The sequence below is a fragment of the Barbus barbus genome (genome assembly GCF_936440315.1).
Source record: "Barbus barbus genome assembly, chromosome: 16".
NCBI classification, from domain to species: Eukaryota; Metazoa; Chordata; class Actinopteri; order Cypriniformes; family Cyprinidae; genus Barbus; species Barbus barbus.
Window position 1 is genome coordinate 7,605,026 of NC_136744.1, and position 21,566 is coordinate 7,626,591.

Genomic DNA, 21,566 nt, shown 5'->3' on the forward strand with positions numbered 1-21,566 from the left:
ATGTCCTGGAGGAAAGTTCGTCCTTTGCATGAACTAGAGCTATTATTTATAGTGATGTGCTTGACTTCCTCTTATTTTAGGTTAAAGTCTCTTGTGTCATTAGTCCAGCTCACAGAATAGTTTATCTTGACTTTGTATGGGAAGCAGAAAATGGATGTGACATGGAGCAGAGAACAAATTTTAATTGTTAATGTATCATTGTCATATTCTGTATAATGAGTGTTTTGGTCTGCTGCATAATGTGATATTTACCTGAAATATCAACTTATATCTACGGCTCAGTTCCGAAACATAGTGAGCTGCCTTGCAGTCTACTTTCTTCATAAGAATGTGCCTTTTAAATCATTATCACTGAAATAAAGCATAGCGGTGCATAGCGTGAAGCCTACATGATAATTTACTAAAAATTGATTTCAAAAACATTTGAGCAAGTTGCAAAGCTGAACTGTTTATTAGATTAGATATTAATATTATTACTAACTTTTTTATAGATGCATGTATTAATTAAATGGATAGTTATTTATTTCTCTTTTTATAATATGTATGTTTATAATTGATATTTATCTCACTTTGTTGCTATCATTGATGGACTTTTTCACAAATCAAAATGCATTCTGGGATTGCCTTGGAATGTAGGCAAACAGATATATTTTGGAACAATTTTGAAGTATATTTTGCATCAAGAATGCACATAACAATGCAACCAGAAAACTTCACTAAATCTTGAAAAACTTTAAGAGAAATCTTGAAGACTTGAAGGATGTCTTTAGGTCGACCACAGTCTTCATTTTGACTGTGTATATGCAAAAGTTGCATGGTTTTAATAACTACTACATTTGCTTAAAGCCACAAAACCTCTTTTCCATAGCATCAAGTGATAACATCCAAACCTTCTGCTAATACGAACACTGATGAGCAGGCCTATCACAGCTCCACCAGAAAGATTTATGCCAATCTGTTTACATATCTCGATCCCATAGTATGCCTAGGGTCCCCGCCCTTTAGACTCTTTATTTCTGTACTGCCTGAGTGGGGATGTCACTGATAGCGCTGGCTTAATATTTAGCCATTGTGCTCTCAGGACTAGAGAACTTAGGCAGTAACAGGAAATGGTATAGATTCAGAAGCTGCTCTGTGCTGTTGAGTTGGACGAACTGGAGATGGAGTCTAGAAAGTTACTGATGAGAAGGCAGGGCCCTAAGAGTGATGGTGAGTTTTAGGTGGTTTATTGTTTGCCATAAACAATTGATTTCAGTTGTGTATAGTGGAAATCATGCATGTATGGCTGAAATCTGAATGGATGATAGCGCTTCTCTTGTAATGATTTCTAATGGCATAGTAACCGTCTGTATTTAACTGGGCATGGCTCCCATACAAGGCATCCAAACAAGCAGTTAGACACATTTCATTATAGATGGGCCCGTCTAGAAATATCAGTTGGAAGTAAAATACCATTGGATAACCTAAGGCTCTATTCACACCAAATGTGAAATGGAAATGCAACAAATATCACAAAAAAATGCATTCAGAATGATGGAAACAGGGTATGAAAACCAAATTACTCCTGTACAATTAGTGGCACCAATTGACAAACAGATTTTCTCGGATACAGCAGCCGTTTATCTTAGCGCTGACAACATGACATGCATTTACATTTATGCATTTAGCAGATGCTTTTATCCAAAGAGACTTACAAAAGAGGAACAAACAATTCATCAATTAGCCAACAACCCAATGGCTATAAGACTGGTCCGAAAAACCCAGATCTATGCTTCTGTGTATCAGTAAAAAGGGTTATTACTTCTATTTCATACCTTATATCATTTGTCTGTAAGTATTATTCAATAGAATTGCTGATGTGTGCCAGGTTTGAATAGGTCCACTGGAATCTATTGTTTCTAGTCAAACTCCTGTATGCAACGGATATTAAAGAGGTCAAGAAATGTAGATTTCAGGTTTTTATATCATCTTTCTTGAGTGAAGTTTAAATTTGTAAAGTCCAGTATTTGTAAAAGTGATAATTTACCGTCTTCATTTTCACTCTCTGTGAAAAAGCTCAGTATCAAGGGACGTTACCTCTTGCAGAAACCAAAGTAAACACCCACTGCTGTGATTGGCTAACTTCAGCGAATCGTATGCATGGCCTTCTTTACAGCATGCATGTGTTTTGATATTCAAGATGGCAAGCACTGTCATATATCCGTATCTATTTGAGCCCAAGTCAAATCCCGAAGCAAAATAAATTAAAACAAGGCAACCATTTGCAACGCAAAGCAACATAAACGTAGCCAGATAAAGACTACTGTTAACAAATTTCTTGAAAGTCGACGACAGTAACACACTAGCTACACATTGTGTGAAGGGTTACTAATAAAAACAGTAACATAAGCTATAGTAAAAAAAAAAAAAAAACTATAGCATTGTTCATAATAAAAAAAGTATTATACCAATATTTCTGCTACGCACTGATTTCATTAGCAACACTCAAACAATGATATGATGTTTAATACAAACAAAAACCTGTAAGATTAAAAATAAAATGTACTTACCTGAGTCTCATCCCAAGATAAAATGCTTGGCACTGCCATGTCTTTCAATAAAATATGTTTTGAAAATCTAGATATGTAGAGTAATTCACAAAACAGTGTATTGTGAAATGTGAAGAACAGACAAAAAGTGTATCTTTCAATCGCTCAGGTATGCCATTCATGTTTCTTTACATTTACTGACTGAACGTCTGTGTTTGATGGTCTTATTCATCATCTTTAAGAGTAACCTCTTATATGTGTAAATATCAAGAACCTTTTGAACTTTAAGATACTTTAAGTTAGGCCTGAATGTAGTTGCTTTGGTTGATCTGTTTCTATAATTTCAGAAGAGTTTTGGGCAGTTTTTCAGTGGGCCAAAAAAAAAAAAAAATTGTCCAGCTAGGTTGGCTTAAATCAGCTAAAGATTTTTTTTTTTTTTTTCCCCCTCAGCAAGGAGGTGAACCTAACATCATAAGGCACACTGACACATAAACTACTTGGTTGAAATGCTCTCATGCATCATACTCCGAATGAAAGATGAAAGATCTTTATTTGCCTTTCATGTGTCATTTCAATGAGCAGAAGTGCCTGTAACTCAGAATGACCTATTTGTGTGCATCTTATCTCGGGCATTATCTGTACTACGGTTCAACTCTACAAGTTTAATTCATATCAGAAAAGCTTTCCTCACGTTTTTACACCTCAACTACAGTGAGCAGTTGATCCATATCCAATATATCCATAGGATGAAATTTTTGAAAGAAATGGCATTAAAACAATAGAAAACCATAGTCCATCAAGGTAATATTTTTCATTACATTTGTAAGTGTGTTAAGGTGAATTGAAGCAAATATCACTCGTAGTCTAGTAAGTTGTCTTATCAACAACTTATATAGGCAGTTGACTTCTAAGGGAGTTACAGTAACCAACCAAGGAAATAACAGCGAGTAACTGAAAAACAGTAATGTGAAAAACTGTTTTTAATATGTAAAATAAATTAGCTCATAAACTCTGAATGCCACATTTGGACAAGAATGTTGCTAAACTAAATAGAAATGGCATAAACAAATATTAGGTTATAATAGTTTCAATTAGATTTGAAATCTTTTTATTATTATTATTATTATTTCCAGTATAAAATAAACATATAAAGTTATAATCATCTTACTTCACTTGCCATATTGAATTGGAGTTTGATGCAGTGCATTCTGAGGTTTTCTTCACTGCAAATATACAGTATAATTGTAGTGTTGCTTTATAATATGGCCAAAACTAGGGGTGGGAGAAAATAGATCAAGATTCTCACTTCAACAATTCTGAATCGATCATTGATTCTGAGCTTAGCTAGAGACAAGTCAACAATATTCTGCTTGTAACAAACACACAAAACAGAATGTTTTCCATACTAGGGCAGGACTTTTCTTTTTTTCTCAGCAATATTGCTCTTTATTTACAGGTACATCTAAAAAAATTGAATATCATGAAAAATGTCAATATTTTTTGTCACTCATTTCAGAAAGTGAAACCCATATATTATATAGATTCATTTCACAGAGTGAAATATTTCAAGCCTTTATTTCTTCAAATTTTGTTGATTATGGCTTACAGATAATTAAAACCCAAAATTCAGTGTCTCAGAAAACTAGAATATTACATAAGATCAATTAAAAAATATATATATTTTAAACAGAAATGTCAGGCTTCAGGTCATCTGCATTGTTGGGTCTGGTGTCTCTCATCTTCCTCTTGACAATACCCCATATATTCTGTATGGGGTTCAGGTCAGGCGAGTTTGCTGGCCAATAAAGCACAGTAACACCATGGTCATTGAACCAGCTTTTGGTACCTTTGGCAGTGTGGGCAGGTGCCAAGTCCTGCTGGAAAATAAACTTCACACTGGACTTCAACCAACATGGATTCTGTGCCTCTCTACTCTTCCTCCAGACTCTGGGACCTTGATTTCCAAATTAAATGCAAAATGTACTTTGATCTGAAAAGAGGATTTTGGACCACTGAGCAACAGTCCAGTTCTTTTTCTCCACAACACAGGTAAGATGCTTCTGACATTGTCTCTGGTTTAGAAGTGGCTTAGTAGCCCTTTTCCTGAAGATGTCTGAGCGTGGTGACTCTTGATGCACTGACTCCAGCTTCAGTCCACTCCTTGTGAAGCTCTCACAATCAAATGCTCTCTTTACCCTGAAACAGTTTAGAGCAATCACTGAATCCAAGATGGCAGCCAAGGCAGTTTGTTGTTTGAGTGTCAGTGCATGAGGTCTGAGTTTTGTATGTTTTATATAAGATTTTTTATCTCATTTAAGTATGAATGAGTGGTTCTCTCAAGATAAACATCACCACTTTCAATCTGGGATCTTTGTATGCTATATGTATTTGGATTTCCATAAAACTCTGATTTTGGCCTGCAAAGGACTTGGCCTGCCCTGAATCCACCTGCTGGAGTATAACTCCTAAAAATGGACAAAGTTTCTAATTTAAGTTTGAATGAGTGGTTCTCTTAAGAAAAACATCACTTTCAATCTGGGATTTCTGTTAGGGATACTTTTATTGGATGTCATTGGATTGCCACAAAACTCTGACTCTGGCCTGCTTGGAATCCACCTGCTGGTGTACATCTCCTAAAAAGGACAAAGTATCTCATTTAAGTCTGAGTGAGTAGTTCTTTCAAGAGAAATATCACCACTTTCAATCTGGGATTTCTATTTGAGATACTTTTATCGTGTCATTGGATTGCCACAAGACTGTGATTCTGACTTTGGCCTGTTTGGAATCCACTTGCTGGTGTACATCTCCTAAAGGACAAAGTATCTCATTTAAGTCTGAGGTCTGATCTTGTTGGATTTTCTGTTCGGGTCTATAGATATACTCTTTTCAATTGTTCAGTCTGAAATCCATCTGGCTACCTGATTTACACAACTTTTAACACATCGTTATATAAAATTGGCATCATGTGTTTTTTTTTTTTTTTTATATATATATATATTCCTGTTGCTCATTTTTCCTGTTGCTCGTTTGATTCAGTGAATCATGAATTACTGCTAAACAAACTTAGCAGTGCTGGATTTGGACCAGGGACATTGAAATGGTCTACAAATGATTTGGTAGCTCGGACTCAGTGTGTTCATGTAGAGGATCTCAAATCTGCTTTTCTTGATATTTAAAGGGGTCCCCCAGGGTTCCATTTTGGGACTTATTTTGTTTTCTATTTATATAAATTATTTGGGCAAGGACATTCAAGCAACAAACACTTTTATGCTGATAATACTATTATTTACACACTTGCTCAATCTATAACACAGGCGGTGAAAGAGCTTCAGATTGCATTTCAGTCACTGGAAGGTGCTCTGGTTAGTTTTAAATTAGTTTTAAATTCACAGAAAACAAAGTTTATGGTTTTTTCAAAAGCCTTAGGCAGGTACTTGATAATATTAGCATTTTTACATCTGATGGTAAAATTATTGAAAGAGTACCTTCTTATAAGTACTTGGGTATTTGGATTGATGATAAGCTTTTATTCAATATACACATTGCTAAACTAATCAGGAAGCTCAAACTGAAGCTTGGCTTTTATTTTAGAAATAAATCAAATTTTACTATTAATGCCAAAAAGAAACTTGTAGAAGCTACTTTCCAAACTGTGCTTGATTATGGTGATATATTATACATGCATGCGGCCTCTTCTATCTTAACAAGCCTCGATTCGGTATACCATGCTTCACTAAGTTTTATTACAAATGCAATATCCCGTACTCATCATTGCATTCTATATGAGATGGTGGGTTGGACATCATTAGCTATACGTAGAAAACAGCACTGGTACATTTTTATCTATAAAACAATGTTAGGTAAACTTCCATCTTATCTCTGTACTCTTCTTTGTCTTTGTTCTGGCAATTACCAGCTACGCTCTTCCAAGTGTTTGCTTTTTAACATACCCCGAGTTTGTACAGAACTGGGGAAAACTGCATTTTCATATTGGGCACCCTGGACATGGAATAATTTGCAAAATTATCTAACACTAGATAAATTTGTGTTTATTGGTGAATTTAAAGGCATCATAAAGAGAATGGCATTGGAAGCTTGTGATTGTTTTTGTTGAGAGGATATGTTTATATATTGTTGTAATGTGTACTTGTATTTTATAATTGTCTTACTGTATGGCTGCTACCTTGGCCAGGTCTCTCTTGTAAAAGAGATTTTAAATCTCAATGAGACTTCCTGGTTAAATAAAGGTTAAATAACAAAAATAAGTGTTTGAATCAGCTTTGCTTGACAGTATTCTCAAGCTTGCGGTCATCCCCGTTGCTTGTGCACCTTTTCCTACACAATTTCTTCCTTCCAGTCAACTTTGCATTTAATATGCTTTGATACAGCACTCTGTGAACAGCTACCCCTTTCAGTAATGACCCTCTGTGACTTACCCTCTTTGTGAAGGGTGTCAATGTTCGTCCTCTGGACCATTGCCAAGTCAGCAGTGTTCCCATTATTGTGGTTTCAAAGAACAAGAGATACCCGGTATTTATACTGTAGGGATGGTCATTAATTGAAACTCAAATGTAAATATTCTAATATTTTGAGATACTGATTTTTGACTTTCATGAGCTGTAAGCTCTAATCATCAAAATAAAAAAATAAACTTTACATGTAATGAATCTAAAATAAATTAAAGTTTCACTTTTTGAAATAAGTTACAAGAAAAAATTAACTTTTTATTTAAAAAATATTCTATTTTTTGTTTTTTTTTAGATGTACCTGTATTACTGATGATGTCAAAGCAGCGACAGGTCCAAAAGCAGATGTCTGTCAGTAAATAATTTAGTGTATCGAATTTTTACTGCATCCCAAATGGGTCACAAATAATGCCTTTATAGAGCATTTGGAAAGGAAAACACTGAAATACTGGCAGATGCAACCGCACATACCACTAAGCATTTCTCACAGCCCATATCCTGTACAATAAAGCTAACGAATGCCCTTTTATTTTGCTTCGACCATGAGACCTTATGCAAATGTCTGTACTTGTTTGATAGATGGTTAAAGCACTCTCAGATACTTAATGCACTTTTATGCTCTTGTAATGCGTTTTCTCATTCCCCTTTATATTTGCTTAAGTTTTACAGCTATATTTAATTAGTTAATTACTGATATAAAATAGTTTTGATTCATTATTAATTTTCAATTATTTAAAAAAAATAATAATAATACTTAAGTACGGAAGCCCATTTTGGCCATGTGATAAAAAATGAAAAAGATCTGGTGGAATTACCTGCCCGATTCAATCAGTGTAGCCGAATCCTTACCCATCTTCAAGAAACGGCTAAAAACTCATCTGTTCTTTACTTGACCCTCTAACTCCAGCACTCTCTATTCTAATTTTATTTTATCTAAAAAAAAAAAAAGTATAATAATAATAATAATTATCTGTACTGCGTTAGGCTAACCAAGACTTGTAATAGCACTTGCACGTTGTTGCTATTTTGTTGGTTTTGATTGCTTCTTATGTCCTCATTTGTAAGTCGCTTTGGATAAAAGCGTCTGCTAAATGACTAAATAAATAAATAAATAATTGAAATCGGATCGGATCATGCATGTGCCTAAAGATTTCCACCCTAGCCAAAACTAGGGACCTATCACTTACCTTTTAGTGTCCAGAGCACAGATATGATATCTTAAAAGGCTGCCTACATAGGCAGCACTAGGTTTTGAAACAGAGTGTGACTTAAAATATAAAGGAAATAAACTATTTATAAGTGACTGAGTGAGAGATTACAGAAGTGTGCTTCACTAATATGTCTTTTACATCCAGATAATGAAGCCAGATATCACATTAGTCTTTTCATTGAAGAACACGTAATGCTGTCTGGATTGTTTTGCACATCCTCCAAATCTTTATCGCATCAAACGTTTACTTACTAGTTAATCATATAAAGTATAATCAACAAAAAAAACCTCTAAAGGCAAGTATGTACACTTGTGCTAACAAAACCTTCTGTTGTTGCAGACACTGACGTCTCTGGGTGGATCACACCCACACCCACACTCTCACCTCTCGCCCGACTGTACATTTACGCCCTGCACGGGTGCCTCTGTGAGGTGGCGTTCACCGCAACCTGGGATTGGTACTACACCCGTGACCATAGACTCGCAGGCCACACAAGCCTATGGGCGCTGCTTATTTACAGCTCTGCCATCTTCTTCATTGAGGGCCTAAGTGCAAGGTTGCAGCAGAAACACTGCCCTCTACCAGTCAGGCTGACTGTCTACACTCTCTTCATCTATCTGTGGGAGTTTAGCTGGGGTTTTCTGCTCAGGCTGTTCGGGGCCTGTCCTTGGGACTATTCAGAATTCAGGTATAACTTCATAGGTTTGGTGACACTTGAATATGCCGTTCCCTGGGCGTTGGCGGCACTTATAGCTGAAAAACATGTTATCAGGAACACTTTGAAGATACGGCTAGATAAGTAGTCAATATAAACAGATAATAATTCACTGCTCATGTAAATTGTTTAACAGAACATGCTAAAAATGTATGCCTTTGTATTGGAATAGAGTGTTAAGTAGGACTGATCAATGCTAATAAAACAGTCGGGTTTCAGAAATAAAAAACACATTCATTTTCTCCATAGGAAAAATTGATTATTAATGATAACTTATTAATTTTTATCGGTTGTTAATCAGTGGTGTATTCTTTTGTTGAAGCCATCAGTCCTCATTTGTTTGTTTTAATATTCCTGTTTAACTACAAAATTCCTGGCAAAAACTACATTAACCATGATTCTGCAAATAAATCTCTATCAATCAGGAAACTAAAGCAAGCAAATCCCACCCACTCATGTGAAACATTGTAAAAGACACTACCTACTTAAATATTTGTATATATTATGCATATTTTGAAACCAGCGTAAAATGTTGTTTTGAATACACAATAGGCATTCTTAAAATAATAGTTTTATTTATCTGTCATTTTTCATTTAATTCTGTCACTTGCAATGCTTCATGGGATTGTCTTTCTTTAAATGTAGCGATTCACCTTGTAGCTGGTTGCTTTGACTTGCAACTGTTTTACAAATATATATTAAAAATCCTTAAGGGAAAAAAATGGAATGGGGAATTTACTTTCAAAACTAAGGCTGATGAAAAAGTGAACGGCACTGTTGCTCTGTTTTACGAAAGTAAAGATAAAACTCAGTTTGAATGTCAGGAAAACATTTCGGTTGATTGCACATAATAATAATAACAGAAAAACAGTTTATAGGTTTAATAACTGCCACTACAGACAAAAAATGGTTGGCACAAGAGCAAAATTCTGGCTTTGGTAAAAAAAAAAAACAGCTCTGGTACCTCAACAATGTTAACTTAGGCAGCAAATTATCAGCCTTACACAAGTGTTAGAATAAAACTGTCAGGTCTACAGGTTCACCCTTTCTGTTTGCTCTGTTTGTTATGCCATGTTTCACTTCTACAGCCCTGCTTTTCAATGAATTGAGGGCAGTGAACCGCATCTCACATGTTTACCTCCATTTCTATCACAGTGTGGCCAAGTGTGCTGGATAGCTGCCAAATATACTAGCTAGCTATAACCACACATTACGTAACACTACCTTAGCTTTTATGCTTTATAAAACTGATGAGTAGCAGCACATTGTTGTCAGGTACCAAAATTTTTTATGAAATTAATTTATAATTGATTGAATGGGAAAGATATTATGCATTAGATATTTAAAGAAATTAAATGAAATCAAGCAATAATTATGATGCAGACTTACCATTACATTAATTGTATATGTATGTATATAGTTTCTTTATTATTTAAACACCTAATGCAAGGAACATTTGCTTTGGCTAATAATGAATGAATATTATGATTATTGTGAACATGATTCTGTGGTACATAAAAAATCTCGGTAACACTTTATTTTAGGGTCTCTTAACTAGTTGCTTATTAGCATGTATATTACTAGAATATTTATTAGTACTAATAAAGTATATATTAATGCCTTATTCTACATGACCTTATTCTACATCCCTAATCCTACCCAACACCTAAACTTAACAACTACCTTACTAACTATTAATAAGCAGCAAATTAGGAATTTATTGAGGGAAAAGTCATAGTTAATAGCGAATAAGTTCCCTATACTAAAGTGTTACCAAAAACTCATTCGAAAGAGTGTCGTTATTTAAACCATTGATATATTGGTCCTAAGAAGTGCTCATGTGTGTTTGTGTCTCAGTAGGGTCTCTTCCGTTCTGGGTCTTGGGCAACATACAAAGCGACACAATCTTGTGATCGTTTCCACATATACCTAAAGAAACCACACACAAACCCAGTGGTGTTAACAAACAGTTACCGTCATTCAAACACACTGACATAAATACTTGCTCAATTGGTTTTCTGTCACCGAGTTTTCTTATTCCTCGCAAAAAGTTCTGTCACTTAGCACTTGCTAGACTTTTTACACAAATGCTCATAAGAATAGCACACTCACTCTGACTCTCCAAAAATAAGAAGACAATCCCCTATGGAAAGGTTGTACTCCTTGCCATTAATGAAGACGCTGGAGGACCCCTCCTAAATAAAATACAACAAAAAGCAGGAAAAGGAAAGTTTAAGACTGAGATAAACATGAAGGACAGAGGGAACATTAAAAAAAAAAGATTACTGAATGAAGAATGGTGTAATGTGTTACCAGTTGCCAGATCCAGCCATCAGTTTTTCTTCTAGAGGTTCCAGATGTCCCAGGACCAAAGAGAAACGTCTAACCGGCAGAAAGTCTAAGTCAGCAAATGCATTATTGCCAAAGCTTCATCCATCCATCCATCAATGTATTTATAAAGACTTTCTCAGTAGTCAAATCTAAGACCCATTTCTCAATACTTAGCACAACTGTAAATCGGTAACTTGCTGTCTTGCTACTCTTGCATGAGTTAAACAAAATTTTGCAGGACACAAATGTGTGAACATAGTTAAAAAGTACTGAGGTTCAAGTTGCAGAAGTTCTGTTTCCTGTTCTTGTAATGCTGGAGTCCATTTGACAGACAGGCCCTCCACCTTATGCATACGTCGATACTTCACTGATGGGAAACTGTTCACAGTCAGACCTCTGATTAATGACCAGGATCTCATCTGACTGACTCCTGCAGGAAGTAGGACTGATTGGTTTTGCTAGGCTTCTTCTCCTCACCTCAGTCTCAAACTGTGCTCCAAACATATCCACCGGCTGACCACTGGCCAGGGCAGGCTTTTGCTTTTCCACCCACTCTCTGAAGCAGAACGGTGCCATCACCTTCATTGTGTTGAGTGGGTATGGGGTTGGTTTGATGGGTTCAGCTGCAAAAATTAAACAGTTACTAAATTAACAGAATTATTCAATATAAGAAATATATGCAAGTAAGCTCAGCATACTGCTTTTGTTTGAAATCTGTTCTGATGAAGAACGAAAATTTTCCAGAAATTTTCATTTTGGGTGAACTGTGCCTTTAAAGTATCATGTGAGTGAGGCCTGATGCTGACATTCCTACGGTGCCCAGGAGGGGCCGTCTTCGGTTCACTTAGTTTTGTCGTGGCCACGAGATATTAATTTGTGGGAACGTCATATTAACTCGTGGAAATGTGATATGTCGTGGCCTCGCGATGTTATGTTGAGGGAACAACATTTTTTCCCGTGGCCGTTTAATGTGTAGGTTTGTTTACGCATTAAACTCGTGGTCACGAGAAATGAATGTTGTTCCCTCAACATCTCGAGGCCACGACATACGGATGTCTTTACATCAACAAAATGATCTTGTGTTAAATGTAAGGGTATTTCACCTTGTTTCATCATGCAACCGTAAAGTGAACAACTGCATTTACCTGTATCAGGCTTTCCTGCTTTATTCTGTTTGGAATCCATAAACCTGACATATACAAATGCAACTCATTATTTGTATGTTCATATATACACACAAAATTGAGAAGATTGAGATACCCCAGGGTTTATACTGCATATGTATTTTAATGCTTAATTATAGTGACTGCATCTAATAAATAAATTGTTTCTATAGTATTTGTTAGAATTCGTTATACATTTTAAATTAATTATAAAGGTATCCGGCTTTAGGCACACCCCTATTAAAGTGCATTTTTGCTATTTGTAAATTATGAGGGAAACAGAATTACATTTAACACCATATTTGGTTTTATCCAGATACAAAAGCAGATACAATAAATTTTGCCATCTGTATTTGGATAAAGGTTAAAATATTGATAAAATATTGATATAAATTTGGATTAAAATTTGGTAAATGAATTTACATGTAATTTAAATGCCAATGAGTGTGTTTGTGTGTGTGTGTACACACACACATGCATTATATATATATATATATATATATATATCAAAGAATCAATTCAAAGACTGGAGTAATGGCTGCTGAAAATTCAGAATTAGTTTTAAAATATATAAATATATTGTATTCAAATACAATTTAAAATTTAAATTAAAACATAATAAAATATTTGTAAGAATACTTAACAATATAACCGTTTTTACTGTATATTTGATTAAACATATAAAGTTAATGTCCACAAAACATGAGGGTTAATAGCAAACACTAGACTTACTCTTTGATGATGGGAATAAGTTGGGTTCCCAGGTTGTCACAGTAGAACCAACGTTCAAACAAGACATCTGTACTGTTATCCACAAAGTACCTAGAAGAAGGGAAATGAAACCATCTTTTATCACAAACACACATTTTTTATATTTTATTTAGTGCTGCCAAACGATTAATTGCGATTAATCACATCCAAAATAAAACTTTTTGTTCACATAATGTGTGTACTGTGTATATGTATTATGTCTATATAAATACACACCCATGCATGTATATATTTTTCCAGTCTTCAACCGTCCAATTTTGGTGAGCTCGTGCAAATTGTAGCCTCTTTTTCCTATTTGTAGTGGAGATGAGTGGTACCCGGTGGGGTCTTCTGCTGTTGTAGCCCATCCACCTCAAGGTTGTGCGTGTTGTGGCTTCACAAATGCTTTGCTGCATACCTCGGTTGTAACGAGTGGTTATTTCAGTCAAAGTTGCTCTTCTATCAGCTTGAATCAGTCGGCCCATTCTCCTCTGACCTCTAGCATCAACAAGGCATTTTCGCCCACAGGACTGCCGCATACTGGATGTTTTTCCCTTTTCACACCATTCTTTGTAAACCCTAGAAATGGTTGTGCGTGAAAATCCCAGTAACTGAACAGATTGTGAAATACTCAGACCGGCCCGTCTGGCACCAACAACCATGCCACGCTCAAAATTGCTTGAGTTCAGGAGATTGTCTTGACCAGGACCACACCCCTAAATGCATTGAAGCAACTGCCATGTGATTGGTTGATTAGATAATTGCATTAATGAGAAATTGAACAGGTGTTCCTAATAATCCTTTAGGTGAGTGTACACAGTACACACATATATTATATAAACAAAACAAGTTCATTTTGAATGCGATTAATTGTTTGACAGCACTACTTTTATTCCACAATCTAGTAGCATCTAATAGCATTGTGGTCCGGGTAAATGTACAGTAACAACAACAGGCAAGTGTATGATGGGGTGTATGGTGGGTGGTGATGGCGCAGTGGATAAGACACATGCCTTTGGTGTGAGAGACCCGGGTTCGAATCCACTGTGAGACACCAATGTGTCCCTGAGCAAGACACTTAACCCCTAGTTGCTCCAGAGGCGTGCGACCTCTGACATATATAGCAATTGTAAGTCGCTTTGGATAAAAGCGTCAGCTAAACGAATAAATGTAAATGTATGATCTTGCGGTCACAAGTAATTGATCCCAATGTGTTCTGGAGTTGACTTGAGAGTATGCTTAGTGGACAGGCAGACTTAATGTAGGATGGATGTGTCTGGGAGAAGTATCCCATGATACCTGAGGCCATCTGTCTCTGAGCGAAGCCTCCTCCTCTCCACGACCAGCCCTACTGTGTTTGCGTATCTCTGAGGAGAGTGGGGAATCCGTGCTGGAAGCAGGAACATCTGAGAATAGCAGCAAAATATAAAACATCTTTATAGAATAAAATGGCTTGACATGAATACAGTCCGTCAAACAAACAGCAGAGCCATTTCAGACATAGCACACAAATCCGGATGATTCTCACCTCTCCTTCTCGAATGTGTATGTCTTTATGCTTGCCGTTCTCTATCACTTTCAAAACCATATCACCGCTCACCTGGTAAAAGAGCTGCGACACAAGGGCAAGTAAAACAGGAAGTCAGTGAGAGGAATAATAGTGTTCTATGAACTGGAAATGTTTTTTTAGCTTTCCTTGTTTGCCTTTGTTTGAAATCATCAGCCTTATAACTGTGACCTGTATTACAAATGTAGTGCTGTTGTGTCAGAAACTCTTTTTCTGCAAGTGTGATTTCATTTATAGCCTTGGAATGAAACTTCATGCTAGATGGGGCACTTTTCTTCATCCAGAGAAAATCTATATCGTTCAACCCTGTGAACTGTATCTGATTTAACAGTTTTACTGTTAAACCTTCACAAAGCTTAAATTACACTCAACAGAAGACTTATGTAAGATATAGTGCCTCAAAAGTAAACTTTCATCATGTGTGGAAAATCTAGAGCAGATATAGCCATGACTCGGATGGTTTGCACTGACCTCTAGTGACCAAGATTAAAACATTTACCAATGAGTCCTGACTGGCTCACTAAACTAAACTGGGTCATTTTTTTAAGGTGTGTTATTGTGAGATGTTCAGCAAGAGTCAATTCTATTAATTTCCTGCTGTCGTTTGATTTGGAACTTTGTCACTGTAAAGGTGCTATATAAATGATTTTTAATGCCATGCAGAAACTCTGTTTTTCTGCCACTGAAATTCAATTCAATTTATTAATTTAGCAGATTCTTTTATCTAAAGTGACTTACAAATAAGAAATGCAACTTATCCCAGGAGACATGAGAAATGCTGCAATTTAAAGTTTCAAAATTGCTCACAGAAGTACAGAGCAGAGATGAAAGTGAGGGACAATAGTGGGGGGAAATAGAGAGAGAAAAAGAAAAGAAAAGCAGTAGTTAAAACTTTTTAAAGAAATAAATTAAGGATGTCTTGATTTATTTTTTTTTCAAAATAAATAAATAATTAAAACTAGCCAATCAGAAACGCTTTCTGTTTGTAAATCATTTTGAAATTTGATTGGCTGACATGTCATTGGAGGGCGGGGCTTGGAAAAATTAAGTGTGGGAAAGTTTCCAAAATGCTAAAAGTTAGCAAAATGACTGACACCTTTAATTACCATAATATTACACACAGTTATATCATAATCATTCAGTGTTTTAATGTTGATCTCGTGCAGGTTATGTATTTTACTTTTATTGGTGGCATTATCTCTCCAGTTGCCACTATAATGCATCTATATATGCATTAGCGATTTTAAACTCATTTCCAAAATGTTCTTTGAGGAGATTTTTGTCTCGCTGATATCCCCTAACAGGATTCATGTGAAGGCAAGTCTTGATCAATTCTTTAGACTGCCCTCTGGTAAACTGTTCCAAAAAACACATCCTATCTCGATCATTGTCAATTTTACTCTCAATAGTATCCTCAAAGGATCTAATAAATGCTCTAAACTCCAGCAGCTCTCCATCAAAAACTTTGACTTCCTTCTGGGGCAAAGAGAACAGGATTGTCTGTTTCACAAGACTGTCAGTGATATCAGTTTGTTTCCGTAAAATATTATACAAAGCAGTGTCAGCTGAAGGTGTTGGATTCACTTGGGGTGCTAACTGAGATATTGAACCGGATGGCTGGATCCTTGGGTGGCTAGATCTGAACTTGCACCGGATGGTGTCGTACATCAGGTCTTGATAGCTCAACAGCGCTACATACTGGTTCAAGAAGCTGCCGCTCCTCTCTAAAAGCATGGTGCGTCTCTGCTTGAGCAGATACAAATGAACCTGCTTCCAAAGGGACTGGATTGACTTTGGGATATTTCAGAGTAGCTTTACTTTCCTTTTGCTCACGGAATGCTTAATGAGGCACTTTAGGACGAACATTTTGAACCTTCATTGCACTTCCCGTTGAGTCATCTAGTACCATCCGAGATTTTTTTAACTCCAATGCATCTTGTTCCTTATCAATATATTCGTTCATTGCATCCACTGAAATTACTGTGTTTCCTACTTCTTTCAAAACATTGATTCTAGCAGTAGTAGCCGCTAACTCAGATTCAATTTCCAATGTTTCCCCTTGTTTTCTTATTTGCTCCTTCTGCAGGTTTAGCTTCTGCTCCTTTTCCTCAAGTGCGTGTTTCTCTTTTAATGCAGCATATCGGGCTTTTAGTGCAGCCTGTTCCGCTTCTGCTTCAATCAATGCTGACAAGTGTGAACTATGCGAGCTCTGAGATCTATACAAGCTCCGTAAACTGCGTGAGCTCCGTGTAGACTCTTTCGACCTGAAAGATACTACAGAATCATTATCAGCAGGAGCATCAACCTCAACATCTTTTGTAACTGCAGTACTAGACAACCAGGTGACATAAAATCTTGAATTGCATCCATTTTAGGCTGGAACCACTTCTCAAGATCAATTCTACGCTCTTCCTCACTTAAGGGATGTTGGAAAGACTTATGAGCATCTTTAAATTCATCCAGTAATTTCCTGTATTTGACCATGCTTTGTCTGACTTCAACGACATTTACATCATCGTCCAACAATCCTTTAACAATGTTCATTTGGGGTGTTAACAACGCCAATCTTATTTTCCTGTTCGCTCGCAACTGATATATTGTTTCCTCCATGTCTTTCAGAGAATCATCACAAGCTTCCTGACGCTCAAGAACTGGATCAATGGACTTTTCAGTCATATTTATCCAATCGATCAAAAATGTTGCGTATTCAATTATTAAAGTTCATGCATTTGCAAATTCTTTCATGCGGCATACTGATGTTTAGACATCTTCTTTCCTGTTAGACTTTCCTGTTTCCACAAACTTAAAAAGTTTTTAAACTTTACATACCGCATGCTTTATCCGCATGACTGGCTCCTTGTTGCGGTCAATTAATCCAAATCCAAACGATTTTGAGCCAGGTCTTTAGACTATTGTAGTGACTATTACTTGATTTTAGAAAGTCACTTCTTGGGTCTGCTGGGTTCATTTCAGACACCTCTTTGTTTGCTCCTCTACATCCATTAAACTCCAGGAAAATGATGTAGATCACGGTTGATTTATTTATCTCGAATGTTGCAAACTAAGCTGATACAACTTAACATTATAATTAAATAGAAAACAATTCAAACTGTAAAGTATAAAACACCGGGAACATTGGACAGGAGAAAGAAGTTCTAAAGATCGTGTGCTTCCAGCAAACCACACCATCTCATTAGACACCTGTGGCTTTATCTTATGGTTTGACTCCAGAATGGTTCGTCCTGTAGAGGGCACACACAAGCTCCAAATAACATAAAAGAAAAGAAAGAAAAACATGTTGTAATATAACAAAACCTATAAATGGCTCCTACACTTGCTTTTCTACTGTCAAAGTCTACCGTCTGTATTAACTGTTGTACACTCTTAAAAATGAAGGTGCTTCAAAAGGTTCTTCACAGCGATGCCACAGAAGAAGCATTTTTTGGCTCCACAAAGAACCATTCAGTCAAAGGTTCTTTAAAGAACCATCTCTTCCTTACCTTTTTATAATCTGAAGAACCTTCTTTTCACCACAAAGAACCTTTTGTGAAACAGAAAGTTTCTTCAGATGTTAAAGGTTCTTTATGGAACCATTTAGACAAAAAGGTTCTACTATGGCGAAGAATCGTGAAAGACAATAAAGTGTGAGCGACTCTTAAATACAAACACGCTCTCAGAAAGAACAGGGAATTGCATCATCACAAAGACTTTGTCCTCATTAACAAATGCAAAGTGTATTTGGAAAACTACTGCAGTCCATGCACTGCAATGCAAGCTTTTTGGTTTGTGGTGCAAATCCCAAAGAATAATTAACGAGTTGAGAGCTTCAAAGCAGGTGCAGAAAATCACGCTGTCAATATCAGATCATCTTTAATTATTACTTATGCGCTCTTGTCCTTTTCCTGGAAAATCTAATCCCACGCTGCTGAGTCAAAAGCACTAACCTTTTGTGAAGATCATGGCTAATTCTGTTCTTATCACCTGTTAGCCTTCTCGGGTCTGATTCCCAGAATGCAGTGCATTTAATCAAAATAAAAAAAGCAAGTCAGCTAGTCTTAAATGAACATGACATGTTAATTTGTAATATTATATCACACGAAAGCACCTCACCTCTTCCCCTTCCTCGATGTGATAATCCTTCCTTACATTTGGACCGCCAACATACATAATATTCAGTTGATAGAAGAACCTAAAACACAATGTAAATATAAGGCTTATGTGAAGATCTAAGGAATGTTTTTGTTTGTTTATGAAAGATCATTTTAACTCACTTACATTAATTTGTTGCATACAGGTGGTAGAAATGAACTCTCATTTTCAGCAATCCACTTGTCAATGTTGACATGAAGAGACTGGTTGGTCATTTTTCACTAATTTCAAAGTACAGCAAGATGCTTGCAATCTGTTTGAGTATAGGCAACAACTTATTCAGCGTTGGTTTATTCCATCAGGGAATTCGTGACAAATACCTTTCAGTTATTGAATAATGGGGGGCGGTGCTCATGTAACTGTGAGGTTGAAATCCATGTTTACGCAGCAGTAACCTATCAGTGCTGACAGCGCAGCATAAATCTGCATTTTAATAGAGACCACTGATTTACAGGGTTTTGTGTGGAATAAATTCTGCATTTGCGTCTAAATGACTCAGTTCTGATGGTCCAGCAGGTTCATGACCCGCTTCACCAGTCCATCTTAAGTTCAATACACTGAAACCCAGAGATAAACTAAATAATAAAATTAATTTTTTTTTTTTTTTTGGACCATCAGAGCCTAAAAAAGCATTTTTGATGGCTGGACAGTTGTGAGAATGTATCAAGCAATTGAGTCTGTTTATGGCTGCAGTATCCTGACGATGCTTGGATGATGCAGTGGCACAACTCCTGCACTTTTTCATCCCGTAGCTCGTCTCGGTGGAGTTTAATGAGCTGTTTAAAACAATTTCCTTACTATTAAAATATCTTAAAATAATAAAAAAACGATGGCTCATAAACCAGAAGACACATTCAGTACGAAAAAGTGGAAGTGAAACGGTCTCCCTCAGTAACCTTATACACACTGTAAAAAATGGAACGAGCTATTTACTTAAAAAAATTATGGTAACAATAGTACACTTAATATTTTTTAGTTATTTTTACGACTTGATTTTTTAAATGGAATCTACCAGAATAAATCATGTAAAATCTCCTAAATTAATTAATCTACGACACAATGAATTTAATATAATTAGTGAAATGTGCTCATTTATTTTAAGTTGATTCTCAAAATTCTGTGATTTTGAGTGAGGTCTGTTTTTATTTGATTTTGAGTTATTTTGTACATTTAAAAGACTGTATATAGCCAAACAGCGCAAGTAGGAAAATACTTGAGAAATACTGGAAAGTACTCCACTTGCAATAGCAAAGCTACTGCTCATTGAACAAGGCTTAATACTTTAGAGAAGTAGTATCCATAACCATAAGCTCTACTCTTCTGCACTATGGTAACTATTGCACTATGCAATGGAAACTTCAACGTAACAGAAACTCTTTCAAATGTCAAACATAACTGAACATTAAACATTAATAGATGTTTCCCTTCACTCAAAAACACTCCAAATTTACGCTCCATATCCAGCCATACGCAAAGTATGCTGGGAACTAACAATCACCTCTAAACAGGGACGGACTGGGATTAAACAAACGGCCCTAGATTTTCTCCCAAATAGGCCCACCACAACTACAAACAGTCGCTACTATCTCACATACAGCAATCCTGTCACATTTATGGCAAATAAAATCACAAAACCCATGGTGTCCCTGCTGACAAAAACACTACAAATACCATTACAAACCATCAACTTTTAACCATTAAAACCATTAAATAGTGGTTTCCTGTAGTGTGTTTTGGGACAAATAACATTAGAATTTAGTGGCTTTAACAAAAGCCATGAACAGAAGGTGACCAATTACCAGTTGAGACCAACTCAGGCGCCATTACAGTTTGCATTAAAACCAATACAATTTTCACTCTAACCAGTAAAACCATTACAAATTATGTGATGGTTTCTATTTTTTTTTTTTTTTTTTCAACAGAGAATTGAAATAAAAGTAGTATTGTATGAACTAAAATACTTGAAATCTACATAAAAAGAGCTGAATGCAAAATATATATGACAATGATAAACATAAACCTAGAATCTAGAAACCTGAAACAACAGAATTCTTCAATTTGAGTATTCATATGTCTCTCTCTCTCTGTGTGTGTCATGTTAATCAAACTAATCACCTTATAGGCTACTTCATTTACTCTATTTTCTAACTCAATAGCTCTCAAATGTAACCCGTTGTAGAAGCTGTCTCTTTATGAATGAATGGAATATTCATGTCAGACAATGCAGAATGATAAATAGCAGTGGACGCTCAGATTTGACTATAGTGCTATAGGCTATATGCTGTGTATAGTGAGAGAGGCGGGCAAAGGTAACCTGATGTATCTGTTCGTTTTTTTTTTTTCTTTTAGCTTCCCCCAACCGCCTTTATCTTCATGTCTTTTGCTTTCCATCCTTAATCTGACACTTTTTCTTTGATGATGAACCAGCCAGGCCGACGGCCGTCGGATGGACTAGCCTTTCTGGACTTCTCCAGAACGTACAGATGGCCAGTCCGCCCCTGCCTCTAAAATAAAACTAATTATCTTACAATATAGCCTTCTTTCCTTGTTTTTTAAAAGTTTAATCAGTTCCTCAATTCAAGCCTCAACACATCTCTTGGTTTTATTAGTAAAAAGTCCTCAATAGTTTCTATACAACACTGAATCGCATTTTCTTTAATGATACTCACTATTTTTAACCTCTTGT

At 36.1% G+C, this 21,566-nt stretch overlaps 2 protein-coding genes across 4 annotated transcripts; one reads left to right on the top strand and one right to left on the bottom strand.

Moving 5' to 3' along the window:
- The first annotated feature begins 1,043 nt into the window (after nt 1-1,043).
- Nucleotides 1,044-17,499, top strand: LOC306882650 (transmembrane protein 229B-like). The gene is made up of 3 exons (XM_079437449.1): nt 1,044-1,209; nt 8,545-8,893; nt 17,351-17,499. Exons 1-3 carry the CDS (start codon nt 1,161-1,163, stop codon nt 17,370-17,372), a joined length of 420 nt encoding a protein of 139 aa, XP_079293575.1. The 5' UTR covers nt 1,044-1,160; the 3' UTR covers nt 17,373-17,499.
- LOC306882648 (3-hydroxyanthranilate 3,4-dioxygenase-like) lies at nt 9,481-19,212 on the bottom strand. 3 transcript variants are annotated; one of them, XM_079437445.1, is made up of 11 exons: nt 19,007-19,163; nt 18,842-18,920; nt 14,693-14,776; nt 14,464-14,570; nt 13,402-13,743; nt 13,147-13,236; nt 12,397-12,440; nt 11,729-11,874; nt 11,234-11,302; nt 11,033-11,115; nt 9,481-10,849 (listed from the first exon to the last, which is right to left on the bottom strand). In XM_079437445.1, exons 1-11 carry the CDS (start codon nt 19,093-19,095, stop codon nt 10,774-10,776), a joined length of 1,209 nt encoding a protein of 402 aa, XP_079293571.1. In that variant the 5' UTR covers nt 19,096-19,163; the 3' UTR covers nt 9,481-10,773. The 3 variants fall into 3 exon arrangements, with proteins under 3 accessions (XP_079293571.1, XP_079293572.1, XP_079293573.1); XM_079437446.1 differs by lacking the exon at nt 13,402-13,743 and having other exon boundaries at nt 19,007-19,212; XM_079437447.1 differs by lacking the exons at nt 9,481-10,849; nt 11,033-11,115; nt 11,234-11,302; nt 12,397-12,440 and having other exon boundaries at nt 11,797-11,874.
- Nucleotides 19,213-21,566: the final 2,354 nt, after the last annotated feature.